At 39.3% G+C, this 15,975-nt stretch overlaps 1 protein-coding gene across 2 annotated transcripts; it reads left to right on the plus strand.

Annotated features, from left to right (window-relative positions):
- Positions 1 to 2,928: 2,928 nt before the first annotated feature.
- chn1 (chimerin 1) lies at positions 2,929 to 13,328 on the plus strand. Of its 2 annotated transcripts, XM_034885089.1 has the most exons (7): positions 2,929 to 3,633; positions 4,931 to 5,015; positions 7,908 to 8,081; positions 9,566 to 9,643; positions 10,504 to 10,641; positions 11,838 to 11,943; positions 12,372 to 13,323. In XM_034885089.1, the coding sequence occupies exons 1-7, from the start codon at positions 3,382 to 3,384 to the stop codon at positions 12,541 to 12,543; spliced, it is 1,005 nt and encodes a 334-aa protein (XP_034740980.1). In that variant the 5' UTR covers positions 2,929 to 3,381; the 3' UTR covers positions 12,544 to 13,323. The 2 variants fall into 2 exon arrangements, with proteins under 2 accessions (XP_034740980.1, XP_034740981.1); XM_034885090.1 differs by lacking the exon at positions 10,504 to 10,641 and having other exon boundaries at positions 3,382 to 3,633; positions 12,372 to 13,328.
- Positions 13,329 to 15,975: the final 2,647 nt, after the last annotated feature.

The following is a 15,975-nucleotide window of genomic DNA, read 5'->3' on the forward strand; positions in this document are numbered from 1 at the left end:
ATGTATATATATGTATATATATGTATATATATGTATATGTATATATATGTATATATATATATATATATGTGTGTGTGTCTGTGTGTAAAATATATATTTTATACAGGGTTTTGCTTCTCAAGAGTAAAATCTCACGCGAGGATAAATCCACAGTTTAAAATGCAGCTGTAATTATAACCTCACAATGCATTGTCTCTGTATATTGTAGAAAGAGGGTCCAATGTATGTTCTGACCTTGCTGTGTGAATAGCAAAGTGTGATAGCAGCCTCCCATACATCACTGTCAAAACACAGACTGTTCCAGCCACATCCAAGTAATCTATTTGTCCTGGTAAAATATGGTGTAATTTGTTTCAGGTTTCTTGCAAGCCCAGCTGAAAAAAGCAAGGATTTAAACTGCTTTAAGCATGCATCCATATGTGGTAAGTCCCGGTGCTGGTGGCCAAAAGTATGTAGACTTTCTTTGTCTGTGATTTAGATTGAACTCTTCCCTTCCATATCCAATTCTAAATGATTGTAGAATGAATGTTATATGTTCTTTGCTTTATTATTCCTATTATTAAGTACAGTCACTCCTGTCACAGTATGAAGACCGACAATGCATGACAAGATTTAAATTTATCTTGCTCATTTAACAAATGTAATGCCATGTTGCTCTACTGAAAGCTTTCAGTATGCAGACTCCCTTGATTTGACATCAGTCCTCTATATTCTTAGACTCTACTACGTGTTGGCTCTCGCTCTTGTCATCCCGCTGTAGTTTTAGGTTATATAACATTATGTAACTTTGTGATGTGCAGCTTTACTCAAGAAGGAGGTTGGTGGATCAGCAGCCTTTTACATTAATTACCTTTCAGCTTTGTGTATCACTAAAACGGCCTCTCTGTTATTTATATATCTTAAATAAAGAGTGTCATGTGGGATATACAAAAAATCATGGCACGGAGAGTTCATGAGAGTGAACATCGCTGTCCTCTTAATGGGTCTTTATGGCAATGCTGGGTCAACAGTGCATTAGAAGAACATTTCCTCATGTAACAACCCTCCTAATCCACAGAAATAGTCACTTTACTATCTTAAGAGCTTACAAGAGAGTGGGAGGAAGTGCGGAAATCAAATTTGAGCAAACAATGTGTGATTTCTAGTTTAAATCTGAATTGAATTGTTTAATAGCAAGATGGAATTGTTGTTTTCAATCGTTTATGTGGCTGGATCCAAACATTCAAAGAAATTCACTTGTAAAGGCTGGACACAGATGGACATCACAGAGATGTCAAAGATACTGGACGGTATATATCCATCCCAAAGAATCCAATCTCTGGAAATCAATCTGTGTCAATTAGAGCTATGTTCAAAGTAAACCACATCCTGGGAGCCAGACTCTCGTTCTGCACTTAACAGCAGGCAACGCAATTGCGCTGCAAAACCCTCAAATTGCTCAGGGTCTGAGAGGATGAACGGGTGCATTTTAAAGGTTCTCACTGTCTTTTATCTATACCACTCTCGGGTACCCTCCTGTGCAGAGACTTTCCCTGAGCATGAAGGAGTAGAGCTGCGCTGGAAGCCCTTTCACATCTTTAATGTTGTGATTTGTACCCCGGCAGACACCCCAGTTCGGGATACCATTCTACATAAGTACACTGATCTTCAAAGCCCCCTTTTCTGCTCCCCTACACTGTTCATACTCTCATTTTGATCTAGCTCTGCTGAGATGAGGGCAACAAGGGCTATAACAGTCCTCATTGATTCCTGAAGGAGAGTCTGTACACTCACTTCCTCTCCAGCTGTCTTGTGTAAAAAGGTGAGAACATTGCACTTTCACAGCTGAGTCTGAATTAGACTCTGAGACGTGGGAACATAATCACATGTGACTTGCAGTGTGAATTACAGAAGCAGGTTGGGGATCCTTTCTCCCACATCGCTGTCATGATGCTATATTTGATACACTTGCATGGACACAACACAATGCTTGTACCACTGCAAACCTCACGAAAGACAATTCAGAAGAAGAAAATTCAGACAAAGGCTGCAAAAATGGAAAACGAAAGGCTACCAGGATCCAGACATAGGTTTTTCTTCATTGTATATTTTATCAGAATGTAAGAAGATGGAGTAAGCTGCTGATAATAGCAAATATTAATTTACAATACAAAATATTAATCTGGATAATATTTTATAAAATTTCAAATGTATTGTATAATTCCTTTTGGCTGATGTTTACATTGTTTATTTGTAAGGCAAGAAAAGAGTATTTATGTTGCTTATTTCATAACCTAAGGCAATTGCTCGTGTACTTCACATGATGCATGATGCATGCAACATAGTAAAACCACATAATAGTGAAGTTTTCTCAAGCAGAGCACTGGCGTGTGATGTGATGTGTTTTTGGTGCATTGATGTGTCACAAAGTGGGGATTTTAAAAACTGTTTCATTAATGTATGGTAGATCAGAAACAACACTCTTATAGAAGCTTAATTATGTTCAAGAGTTGCCTTATATTGCTGTTTATTCTTCATCAATGTCTTTTACTTTTCCTCTTAATTTGTAGTCAAAATGCTAAATGTAGAATATGAAACTTCTTTTAAATGGCTGAAAGATCCAATAATTTGCTTGTGGGCTTGGTGCTTTTGTGTTTGTACTCGTCGTGGTCTCTGTCATGGTCAGTTTCTGTGGCAACATGATTTTGAAAATAGCTCCTTTCCAACGGCCCTCTGCTGTCGCAAGTTCTGCAGGCATCAGCCCACTCTTGATGCGTGACTCATTCATTGCTCATTATCATCCCACTCTCATTTCATCCTACCCAGGGTCCCCTGCTTTGATATCTGATGGAGATGGTTTTGTGGGGGCGGGGTGGTGGCTAGTATAAAGCTGGTGTATACATGCTGTGATTGGTTGGTGGGATCCATTTAATCTGCTGTGACTACTACAGGGTCCGCCCCTGCACTCCTCCCCCTCTCTCTGCCCGCCCTGACGGCATCCATACACAATAGTGTGCTGTCTCTGTTCCAGGGAGAATATCAGCTCTGCACAGGGAGGAGAGGATTAGTGCAACCACTCAGCTCATCTGCATACACGTTCCCAGAGAACCACATGAGCACCCAGGGCTGCACATCTTTTGTATAAAACCTGGCACTCCTGTTATAGAGACTCCACTTCCTCTACGGTCACTGCTGTGGGAGGATTTAATAAGGACCACAGTTTTTCCCTTTTGGATTTTTAAAAACAATTTTTTGTCTGAGATGTCTCTATTTAATTGGCACAATGCAAGTAATATCATTTGATGTAGTCTTGCTCTGAGCATCAAACTGTTTTCTCCTCCTTTTTTGGGACTTTCCACTGAGGTTGTTCCTTCATCTGCTTTGGGAGACTGCAGCACCAGAATGCCATCTAGAGAGTCCTACGAGGTTCACAAGGAAGAGAAGTCCCTGGTGCAAAAGGCCAAGCGAGAGGCCAATCAGGAGGATATTCTTGCGGCAGCTCTGGTGATGAGGATGGGGCCACAGAAACCTCCAGCCACTTTCTGGCAGCCACTAAAACTATTCGCCTATTCACAGCTCACCTCACTGGTTCGCAGAGCCACACTGAAGGAGAACGAGCGCACACCCAAATCTGAGAAAGTCCACAATTTCAAGGTGAGACTTAAATAATTCTAATCCGATGTTGCATCTCCAAAACATTGCTTTAATTTCATCATGTGTGGCCAGAAGACTGCTTATCATGCTTCTCTTGTGGGAGATGGAAGGAGGGGGGGGTGTTACAGAGTCGGACAGAGGGGATGAAAAACAGAGCTGTTTTGGTGTGTCCAGTGAGCCTTTATCAAAAGAAAATCTGTTGGGTGGTCTATGGACCACTGCTGTTAGTTTATGCACCAGATGGAGAGATTAGGCCAATGGAGAGGGGAAACCATGAAGGAGTGTATCCCTATTTGGCTCCAGCTCATTGTCCTAGTTTTGCTGGTTAATGGGATGGAGAGCAGCAGGTGAAATAACACCTTCAAGGCTTTAAAATTGCTGACGCTTACCAATCTCTTTCTGCTGCTTTGTTCACAAGGACACGCAAGAGTGTATAGTTCCTGTGTTGAAAGCTCCCACCACGAAAGGATGATGTACAATTTGAGTGAAGTAATGATAAAGAGAGTCTCAACAGCATCTGGGAGTCATAACAAGTCTTTTAATTTAAAATTTAAATTAAGCTCCATGTACACACCACATGTATCAAATTCAAGTACATATCCACCCTCTTAAATGAATTACTCTGAAGACATGCATTCACCACCTGCATTTTGACAGTTCTCTTGACTGTGAAGAGAAAAGAAACGTACAGACCAGAAGAATAATTATATGCCCATTTAAACATCCCGAATGAATTAGATACATGTGAAACAATACTAAGATTCTGTAACCATGAAAAGAAATGTGAGATGACATCAATCTGGTGATAGCAGACTGTCAAACAACGTAGGTGCTATTTTTTAAAACAATGATCAAAGTGCACACAGTGTCATGCCAACCAGTGTAAGGTCTTGCCTGTTGTATTGTGACTAATTGCAAAGAACAGGAAGAGTTGTGGCTTGCTCTCACTCCCAGAAGCCTTCCTGTTGTCACCTGGTCTAGTGTGGGGCTTCATTTCCTTCAACTGCATGGTGGCCTCCTACTGTTTCCATAGCAAGTTTCCCTGACAACTTGCAATCTGTGTGTCACGTGTCAAATCCTACTCTGCCATGATGGCAACTACCTCGGTAGTGTCAGTTTGAGGGTCTGTTTGAACAACAATCCTCCTCTGCCTCATTTAAAGCGGCAGCACCTACAGGTTTCCTGGATGGGTAAAGAAGTGTGTGGGGTGTCTATGGAGCAAACGGCAGCAAATCCCTACTTTCTTCTCATTGCACTTAATCACTTAAATTTGTCATTGTCCTCCTCTCTGTTGTAGGTCCATACCTTTCGAGGGCCTCACTGGTGTGAACACTGTGCCAACTTCATGTGGGGACTGATGGCTCAGGGGGTCAAATGTGCAGGTATATCTTGTTCTCACCAACACTGTGTTGTATAAACTGCTTTAATGGCACATGCTGCAGGCATGACTGTATATGGGTTAATTGGTTTTTAGTGAATCTGGAGCTGGATTATTGCGTTTTCATTAATAATCCTAACAGTAGTGTGTGGATTAGGGGTTGTATAATAGAGTACTTTATACTATGTTAAACCTTATTTTGACCCACTATTTTCCTCACTGGGTTTGGGAATGGAGGGATCAGTTCAAACAAGCAGAGCAATGAGTTTCAGCACTTTCAGATTCATTTTAAAATGTAAAAGTAGCTCTTTATTTTTCTTTTATAAAATAATGACTACTTTGTTTTTTAGCTCGGGGCTCGGGTTGTTTTTCACATCCTGTTGTCATTATTACAGAGACAAAGGCTATCTGTGTTTCCACTTCCATGATTTTGATGGATAAAAATGTGCAGCATTATAAGTAAACACGCAACAGTAGGCTCACTACAGCAGACACACACAATAAAGCACAGTTGTTTGTGTTTTTGGAAATACACTTTGTTATTATGTGCTCCACAGTGTGAGCATATTTTGAAAAATATCTAATCATTTTCAGTCCTTTGTGAATATACCTTTACTGTAGTAGATGTAGCATTTATATATCGTTATTTTGAGGTAAAGGCTTCTGTTATATTTCCTCATGTGCTTGTCAAATACTGTGATGAGATTTCAGTTTCCTGTAACTGTTGTTGGAATTTGTTTCCCATCCCAGAATAGTGCTATAATATAGTCTGTGTGTCTTTGATGTTTTATTGATGAATCAAAGTATGTCACACAAATCTGTGGGAGCTCTCATGTTAATTATTAATGTCTTGATTTTGAACACTGACAACATGTTTGGCTTTACAAAGTCTTATGTTACCATTCCTTCAGTCTCAACCACAGCTACCAGAATCTAGGGCAGTGAAGTGTCACATGATGCTCAAATTTGCATACCAAAATTTTTTTCTCCCACCCCCTTTTTCTTTTTGTGTGTGTGTGTGTGTGTAAACTGTTTTTGGCCGTGTGCCAGAAAGACAGCCTCTGCTTGTGCTTGTTGTGCCACAATTCTTCATCAGAGTACGCCCCCCCAGCCTCATCCCATCATGCCCAAGAAGGAAAACAAAGCTGGCATGTCTCTTTAATGAGGAGCAGAGCTCAGAGCGTGGGGAAGGAACTCTGTTTCCACACACATTACAATTCAGCAGCTTCAACCAAAGAGCTAGGTCAAGCAGCTCAACCCCTATTCAACTTAAATACTTTAAAAGAAATAACCCAAACCATTTAACAAATACAAGTGGTGTGTTTTGTTTTCAGATCCAGTCAGAAAGGGACCGGTTTTAACTGGTAGCTCTGCTGGTCGATATAGTGGTAATGTGCTGATTAGAAATTAGCAAACAGCCACCATTAAACCTCTTCTCTTTCGCATAAACTGAGCTGCAGCCTCCTCCCTACTATAGCAACGGAGACAGAGCTGACGGTGCAGTAAAGCAGCATCCCCTGTCTCCGGGCTCCCGGTGTCCCTGGGGCCCCTTTCTCACCCTCACCCACCCCACCTGGGACCCGGGGCCGTCAGTGTGCTTACAGTACATGGACAACAGGAGATCAGCAGATTATATTGCCTGTCTCATATCCTTAAGAGAATCATCTCTTAAAGTAATTACATTTCTGCATCAATGCATATAAATGCAGGCTGCGTGAATTTCTCCAGGGACCCATATTCATTTCAATATTGTCTGAGTTTCTCCAGAAACATCAATTTTTTGCTCTCAGAAGATTTTTTTTTTTGTTAAAACATTATTTAAAAAATTAGTTTTTCATCTGTGAAAATTTAATTTTTTACGTTTTTGAAATAAAAAAGCAGACAGAGCAGATGCATTTGTAAAAAAACAACAACCTTTAAGTAGTTGAAGACGGCTCAAAAGATCTAAGAGCTTGAAGAGCTGCCCCATTTTAGTCTGGGAAACTAGGTCTAGTGTAGCCCGCAGCGCCTCAATTGCTGCTTCCACAGCCAATGTGTGTGAGCTTGGATCTGGATAAGAATAGAGCACACAGCAGCGCTGACTATCCCTCCTCCAGGCCACGGCATTTTCAATGTTCCTCTAATTCCCTCCATGGGTTTCTGTTACAAAGCAGAGCTGCAGTTTCTCTCTGCTTGTGCTCTCCATGGGCTTCTCTGTTCCCGACAAGGTGATTCCTGCCCTGAAACAGCTGTGCCTCAGGCCCCATCCGCTGTGACTGAAGAAAAAACTCAATGTGGGATACAAAAACTGACATCATGACTAATATGCCATTTAAACACCCATTGGGATGCATCCTGCATCTGAAAACATCATATAGGATAAACAAAACAACGTAATCATTATTATCAAATGCATTTTTTGTTTGAATTACTATCAAATGTTTTTAGACAAATTGAAAAAAGATACAAACAAATATTTTTATAGATTAATGTCCTGTCTTGTGGTTAAGCATTGTTTTATTTTACTGTTTTTAATAAGCAAATGGCCCTGTTGAGGGGACTTTGGATCTGTCCGTAGATCAAGGGGACTCCAGTGCCATGGGGGGATGAGAGAGGAGCTCTCCAGTGGTCCTGTGACATTTAGGGGACAAACATTGATCAAGGGGTTTAACACTCTTCTGCAAGCCAAAACACACGTGAAACCAGCTAACCAAATCCAAATGAACCTGATGTTGAATGTTAATTTGCATAAAGTCCTCAGTAGAGAGATAAAAAGACTGATCCACAGGACTTTGTATTCTGGTTGTATTGTGTAGTTAATAAGAACTCTACAGTAGATTTATGAACTACACCTCCTGGATGTCTCTCTTTCTCTCTCTCTCTCTCTCTCTCTCTCTTGCTCTCTCTCTTTCTGTAGATTGTGGTCTGAACGTCCACAAACAATGTTCATCTCTGGTGCCCAACGACTGCAAGCCAGACCTGAGACACATCCGTAAAGTCTACAGCTGTGACCTCACGACCCTGGTGAAAGCTCACAATACGGCGCGACCGATGGTGGTGGACATGTGCATACGAGAGATCGAGTCAAGAGGTCAGTTTAGGACGTGTGTGTGTGCGTGTGTGTGTGTGTGTGAGATTGTGTGTGTGTGTGTGTGTGTGTGTGTGTGTTTGTCTAGCTCAACATAAGACTTCTTTCTTTACCCAGATGAAAATGTGAAAAATTGAGTATATACCAATTGAATACATTTTAAACCCTAACAGCTGCAGGATTTGTTGATAATAATTGGGATAGGGGAGGCTTTCCATTGAAAGAGAGCTGACCTGCTGTAAACTATAGAGCAAGAGGAATTATAGAAACAATGAAAGGCTGTAATTATTTAAATCTGACACGCAACCGAATACCTATTTAAATTTAGTCACTGCTGAATGTTTAACATTCAAACCATTAACTATGGTTGACTAAATGTCCAAGTTTTATTTTTTTTTATTTTGAATTTGATGCCAGACTTTAACCCACACAATTTGTGGAACCGGATTTTTTTCATCTGATTTAAATTATAGATTTTTAAGAAAATGACCAATTGAACCTGAGCATCTTGTATAATGGATATCTACCGGTACATTTATTATCTGTGAAACCTAAAACGTAAAGATTAACATCTAGTTTTGGAAATTGCAAAATTACCCTCGGGAAATGTCCACATTCCAAAAGATGTTTTTTACTCAAAGTAAAGAATGAAAAATCACTTATATTTCAATATTTCGTAGTGATTCAATTTTCATAACATCCATTACTTATAAGATCCAAACCTTTAACGCCTTTTCTTTGCTTCCATGAAAAGATTTAGTATTTATTCTAGGACAACTCATCAAGCTTATGTCTGGTCAAGTCAGGAGACTCTTGAGTTCTTCTGAACTAAATTGAACTACTTTCAGCATTTTAGCTGATTTTGTGCTGGAGTCTAACCCATTTGAAATGCTATTTCAAATTAAGTTTGTGGATCATATTCACTGTATTTAGAACGATTGGTGTAAAACAGCTTATCTCTAATTTTGTAGTATGCAATTTACTATATATAATTTGAGGTGTTGAAAGTCTGCTTACATTACTAACTGAGTTAATGTTTTTTTGGGCAGGGGAATGACTGAGCGGACTGATGAGTGTGCTAGTAATTGTAAATGTGTAATGAGGAATACATTACTCTGTTTCCTGCTGCCTTATTTGATTGCATTTCTGTTAAATCATTCAACTATGTAGGAAACCCATTGCTCCCTCATTGTCTGCCCCCTAATATTTGTCTGCAGCTAAGTTTGATTTATGTCTCTATTATTTTGCCCAGTCATGCAGAAAACTATTTGCATCTGCCCATGTTGTTCCAGTGTGTGACATTGTGGCCATTCTAGCCTTAATTCATTGTGCATATTTAAGGGTGTTAAATGGCATCTTCTAAATTACCCAAGGCGATGTATGCTGGTGACTTTTTTTTATTTTATTTTTTTACAATAATTAAAACAGCCCTGACTGTGTCTGAAAGATTGTTTTATTTCCATTTTTTATTATGTATGTTCCAATAGGACTAAAGTCTGAAGGCCTCTACAGAATATCTGGATTTAGCGATTCGTTGGAAGAAGTCAAGATGGCGTTTGACAAAGGTATACGTGTTCCTTTTAAGATTTCTGTCAGCTCATAACACAACATTGCATGCTTTCAGATGTTTACATACAGAACATGTCAGATTAATGGGAAAGTGAAACATTTGTGGAAGATAAGTGTCCATCTGGGAAGACAGATCGTATCTTGACATATCCCTCTCACGCAGGGTCTCACGCAGGGTTTCACAGTGTGGACAGACAGGGGGGCCTCAGAGGATACAAACCATGGATGTAGTCTTAAAAAAAAAAAAGAAAAGGCTCCGCTGTGTTGGGATTCAGTAGTTGACTTAGTGAGAATGAGCCTGTCTTTGCCCAGTGCAGTGTGAATTTTAACTGTAAGAAAAACCCTGCAGCAGTGGGCAAAACTCTTCTTTGCATGTGGGAGATCATCCATGACAGAGTGTCATTCCAACTCACAGTGCTGGGATGTTCAGTCTGCCAGCAAAAGTAGGCCATGGCCTGCTCTTGAAAGCATGCATAACTGAGGGAAAGTCAGAATAAAACAGGCCAAGCGGATGATCGCAGCTACTTTGCAAAATACAGAGCGAGAGTAGATTTTTTCCCACCCACAGTAACACAATCTCTCTATTCCTCAATCCACACTGTAGTGTCAAAGTGTTGATGTGTAAGACATGTTTACGGTGTGAAAACTATCTTCCGCTTGTATCCTTCATGCCATCACACATCCAACCAACAAGCACATGTAGCACTCAAAGTAGATCAGTTTATTTGATGAAGTTGTATATACTTGCATGATACTTGCACTTTTGGGGTTGTACCCACATGGTTCACTGCACTTAATGTAAATCACTTTTAAATTATCAGCTAAATAAATGTAATGTAATGTACCATCCACACAGATGGCGAGAAGACAGACATCTCAGTGAATGCCTATGAAGACATCAATATCATCGCGGGTGCACTGAAACTTTACCTCAGGGATTTGCCTGTTCCAATCATCTCATACGATGCTTACCCTAGGTTCATCGAGGCTGCAAGTAAGTTATAACGAGAGAAATTAGTCAGAAAAACACCTGTTTCACTGTGTTGGGTTTTGCCGCAGTTAAAGATAGAAGTCCCTATTCAAATGTACTTATGTTGTTTGTTTATTTGCAGAAAAGGCTTTGCTTAAAACACAAGACAGAGGTCAGTCACAGTATATTGGCCTAAAAATGGCGGACAAAATAACAGAAACACCTGTATGTAATTGAATCAAATGAAATAACCTCCAATAAAAACAAACGTTTGATTTCTGTATATTAAGTCCATGAAGATGAACATATCATACACACACACGGCTTGGTTGAATACTTGATTCTCATTGGTCAATCACGGCATTCTGTGGCATGCTATTTCAGTATAAGAGGCCGTTGCCTTAGACCGTGTTTGGATCATTGACTTTTGTGGACCATTTTCTAATCAATAAAATTGTTTTTCAATTAACATTTGTTCTATTATGGAGCTTATACCCCTGATTGGCTGATCAAAAAGGAAGAGAGAGGGTGGGGGAAATGTGGCTCACTAACAGAGCTAGGGAAACAGAGCATTAGTTAGCACCAAGGTTAACACACTAACCTTGTCCACCTGGCTTCCGTCTGAGAGCTGGGCTCATCAGCTGTAAAGTTAACTGTCCCGACCTGGACGCAGGCGTCATCAGTGGATAACCTCTGTGTGAGTAGCTGTGTAATAAGCCGTGTAATAAGCCGTATCATAAGCGGGATAATGTAGAGCAAGCTTGTCATGATTGCAAATTAGAACCCCGACACAATATAAAAAATGACGGAATTTGCAGGGTTGTTGTGGTAAAATCCACTTTGCACAGCCACAGTCCTTTTTTATTCTAATTAATTAATTTAGTAAGGGGCATTTTTCTCAGTTGCAGTTGGAACAGAATTGTGAAAAGGCAGCTTAATGCAACTGACTTAATACCAACCAATGACTTTGAAAGTCAACACTGACCTTAAGTCCTGAATAAGTATTCAACTCCATGCCCATAATTTGCAAAACACAACAGTCCAGAACACATTCACAATGTTTATCTGCATTAGTCATCTCAAGCAGCCTCAGACTTCCTCTCAGAGACAAACGGCTTTTATTACCCCACAGGAAATAACTACATTGATTCCTGCTCCTCTGAGGTCAGAGAGTGTATTCTGGCCCCTCTAACAACACAGTCCTTTATGTTTTTGTCCAGAGCTCACAGACCCAGAGAAGAAGCTGGAAGCTTTCCGTGAAGCTCTTGCTTTGCTGCCATCATCACACAGTGAAACCTTGAAGTACCTCATGGCACACTTAAAAAGGTGAGCAATGCACTCCAACTTTGCAAGAGATAAGGGGATGTGTTCAAATAAAAAAGGGGGGAGTGGTTTCAGAAAAGTGGGATGATTATGGATTTTTACTTTTTGTTGAAGGTAGAGTAGTATAAAGTATAAAGTAATGTACGATTGTTTAAATTAGAGTACACCATCTCACATTCTTTGCACACTTTAAGTTATTGATGGCTAAATTAACTGTATCAGTCAATAGTTAGAAATTGTTGGGAGGGTTTTGCAAAAATAGGGCAGGTCCCATAGCAATGGTTAGGGCCTTGCTTTAAAAAAGAAAAGAAAAAAAACATCTTCAGTTTCCTTCCCCACTAGAGTTATTTTCATTAAGTCCCTAAAATTCAGTTTATTTCAAGTTTCTAACTTTTTATATATTTTCTTTTAATTTGAATACATATTTGCAGGGTGACACAGAATGAGAAATTCAACCTGATGAACGCAGAGAACCTCGCCATCGTTTTCGGACCCACCCTTATGCGTGGCCCAAACCTGGACGCCATGACAGCACTAAATGACATCCGCTACCAGAGACAGGTGGTGGAGGTGCTCATTAAAAACGAAGATACACTTTTCTGAACAGAGATCAGGACTTTTATAGAACATTTAATCATTCTTTTGTTTAAAGACTTGAATGACTGTGTGTATTACATTGATTGATACATTTTTGTAAAATTTGTAAAAAAGTGTTTGGACTAGTGCTGACATAACATCTGTCCTCCCCTGCTTCGGGTGTGGACAATAAACTTTACACTTGTACATATGTCTCCCCATTTTTGTCGGGGGATTTTCAGAAGCTAACAGGCCAGCATGCTTGGTGCAAGGTCTTTGTTACTTTGTAGTTGTAACCCAGCATGTGATAAAATCGTGTAGCACTGTGATTTGCTTTTGTCTATTCTGTAGTAGTCATAATCTACATTACTTACTTTCTGTTTTCTATAGCTGGATGTAAAAATAAGCTACTGATAATTCTGGGGTAATTTCTACGATTCTGTATTTTTTTATATCCTCAACAGTTTTTATTTACCTTTAAGTAGTTAAATGAGCCTTTCCTGTTAATGTGTCTACACTGGTGCAATTACCTGACCTTAACATTTTTATTGCGTTATAAACAGCATTATTTGTGGATTTTGTTTTTTATTGTAATGTTTTTGTACACAAATTGTGCATGATCACTTTAATTTATTAAATCTTACTCTGAGAAATAAAAAGTGCTTATTGACAACGCTGACTTACCATAACAAAGAGCTACATCATGTTGTGCGTTAAACATGCATTTAATAAATTTTTGAGGGACTGCAGAAGCAAGCTGCAACATAACTCACAGTAGTTATAGCAAACATCATTCATTTAGAGTTGTGTTTCTGGCCGCCTGCCAATTGTGAGTCGAATATTTGCTCTCATTTTAGTTCTGTTTTTGGTCTCCAACAATAAAACTCTTAAGCTTCTAAGTGTTCCACTGTGTTCACCAGCTAGTTGCTAACTGAATCTGTCAGATGTTGCTGCCATAAATACTCACTAAAGCACCAAATGTTTAATAATCCACCGCTGAAAATAGTTCTCAACAACTGCACTGTTTATTCCTGTTTTAGTTAGCTACAAGCTACAGTGCCCAGCTGTTTTGGGAAAATACTCTACATATTGGTGGTTCTATTTTTAAAGATGGTTGTCTTCAATAGGATATTATATTGATGCTGACTGCAACAGACCGGAAAGGGAAGTCAGAATTGATCAGGCAAACACATGTTAGCAATAAGAAAACTATTAACGTTCACAGCATCTGTGTCCTTGAAAATACAAAATAATACATTGATGCTTAAAACATTTGACCGGAGTAACGTACTTGTGTTTGGCTGCAAGATGACCCAGGCAGATGACAGACTGATATTCGTTGTGCATATTCAGAGTGACAGGTTGCATGAACCCCTCCAACAACACATCATCACACTGATTCACTGTGAGATTAAAACCAACACACAACACCTAAGGCAAGACCACCCTTGATCTCTAGAGACTGTTAATTATTGGATACATATGCAAAAAATGTCACATAAAATGTATGCATTTTAGGTTTAATTACGCCCAGGTTATGTCTTTCCAAACACTTTCTACAAACCAGCCATGCACAGCCAGCAGGGGCTCAATACACGACCACTGTCTTATTTAAACTGTGCAGGCTACAATAGGAGTTATTAGCACAGTTTCTTCATTCCACATTTTGTGTTAAATTATATTTCTTTACGTTATCTTTTAGGTGGGATTATTATTGTCAGATATAAAATCTAATGTGACCACGTAGTTTTCCCTCATGTTTAGGTTCACATTGAGCTGTTCCCATATAGGTTTTATTCTTTAAATTTCCCCACAAAGCATCTGAGAAGCAATCACTGCTTGACATTTAATCACTTTGGTTTTGTGACCACATCACATTGAGTTAGTGTAAGCTGAATGCAGACTTGTCTCTGGTGATTGTGTGGCAAAATTGGATTTTCATCCAACCGTTTAGCCTACCCCACCATTATCAGCCATTTTAAATATATCACACCTTCATCTACATCAGGCACTGACTTCAAAAGGAGGTAAACCACACCAACAAAGCTTTTGAGCTTTCTTTTTCTCAGTCAGATGCTGTGATAACACTGTGCAATGTCTGCCAAATGCATTGTGTGGTGGATGTGCCTCATTCACAGTAATGAGACTAAATTTGAAATGCTGTGATCCATGAGATAACTGACCTTTCTCTGTTGACTGGATTGTAATGTTTTTCTCTCTGTGAACAGCTGACCTGAATACATTTTCAAATGTTAAAATATAAAGAAGTATTCAGTTTAACAATGTGAAGCATTTTAAATGAAAACATTTATCATATTTGTATAGGCTAATCATGTCAACAGAACCAGCCTGCATGACGATAAAGATTTGTAATTGTAAAACTTGCAATATTTCTTTTCAAAAATATTTAACTAATGAATTGCATAACACCATGTTGTTGTTTTTTACACCATCAGTACCATAGTATGGCCTGTGGTATAGTATTGTACAGTATTTGTGTGTGCACATGTTGTCTGTGTTTGTTTGTTTTTAATGTGGCTGCAGCATGGTTAATTGCGCAAGACAAGTAAGGTTAATCTTGATCTTAAATCTTGAAGATAATGAATTTTGCTGTGCTTGAGTTTTATATGAACAGACCAGCAGAAATACTTCCAAAATATACATGGCAAGAGTAAAAGAACAAATATAATGGCTTAAGATCAAGAAAATATGACATTGTACATAATGCTGCTTATCATGTCCAATTATGTTTCTATATTTATGCTTTAATGTCATGTAAAATATACCACTCAACACACATTATAAACTCTAATCCTCTTAATCTTCATTGAGGCAGAAACATCCAGTATACTGTCCAGTTTTCATCCCCCCCACAAACACAAAAATATTACATATACGCTTTCATTCAGATTCAATGACCATTTAACCACTCATGGAGCAGATAAAAACACACAGCTGACAGTCTTCTAGAGGCTGGAGTTGTGGTGTGAGCCTTCAAAGTGTTAATCAATATTGGACAAAGCACCAAAACACCTGGGACTACAGGTCGACTGAGCAGGTAAAATGCTGGCTTGTCCTGTGTTACATGACAGCCTTGAAGAAAGCCAAAGTAGTACTTTTGGTGTAAATTCAGGTGGCCTGAGAGAATGGAGATAGAGAGGGGGTGGGCTGAGACAAATCTCTCGAAATTCAGACATTGCCAAAATGGTCATTTGTCCCTAAGTGAGATGAATGAAGCGGGCGGTTAAGTGACTGGCTGATTGAACGGATTCGGGATGTGAGGAAATTGAGTTGCCTGACCCATCACGGGCCCGACAGGGTGGGGTACTGCAGAGCAAAAGAGGGAAAATTGGGTGTAACACCTGGCCCCCAGGAAACACACCAGGCTGTTTGAGCATCTAAATATAATTCTGAATTATCTAGGATTATAATATAATTTTTAGGTGCAACTGGAGATGA

The sequence above is a fragment of the Etheostoma cragini genome, chromosome 11 (genome assembly GCF_013103735.1).
Source record: "Etheostoma cragini isolate CJK2018 chromosome 11, CSU_Ecrag_1.0, whole genome shotgun sequence".
NCBI classification, from domain to species: Eukaryota; Metazoa; Chordata; class Actinopteri; order Perciformes; family Percidae; genus Etheostoma; species Etheostoma cragini.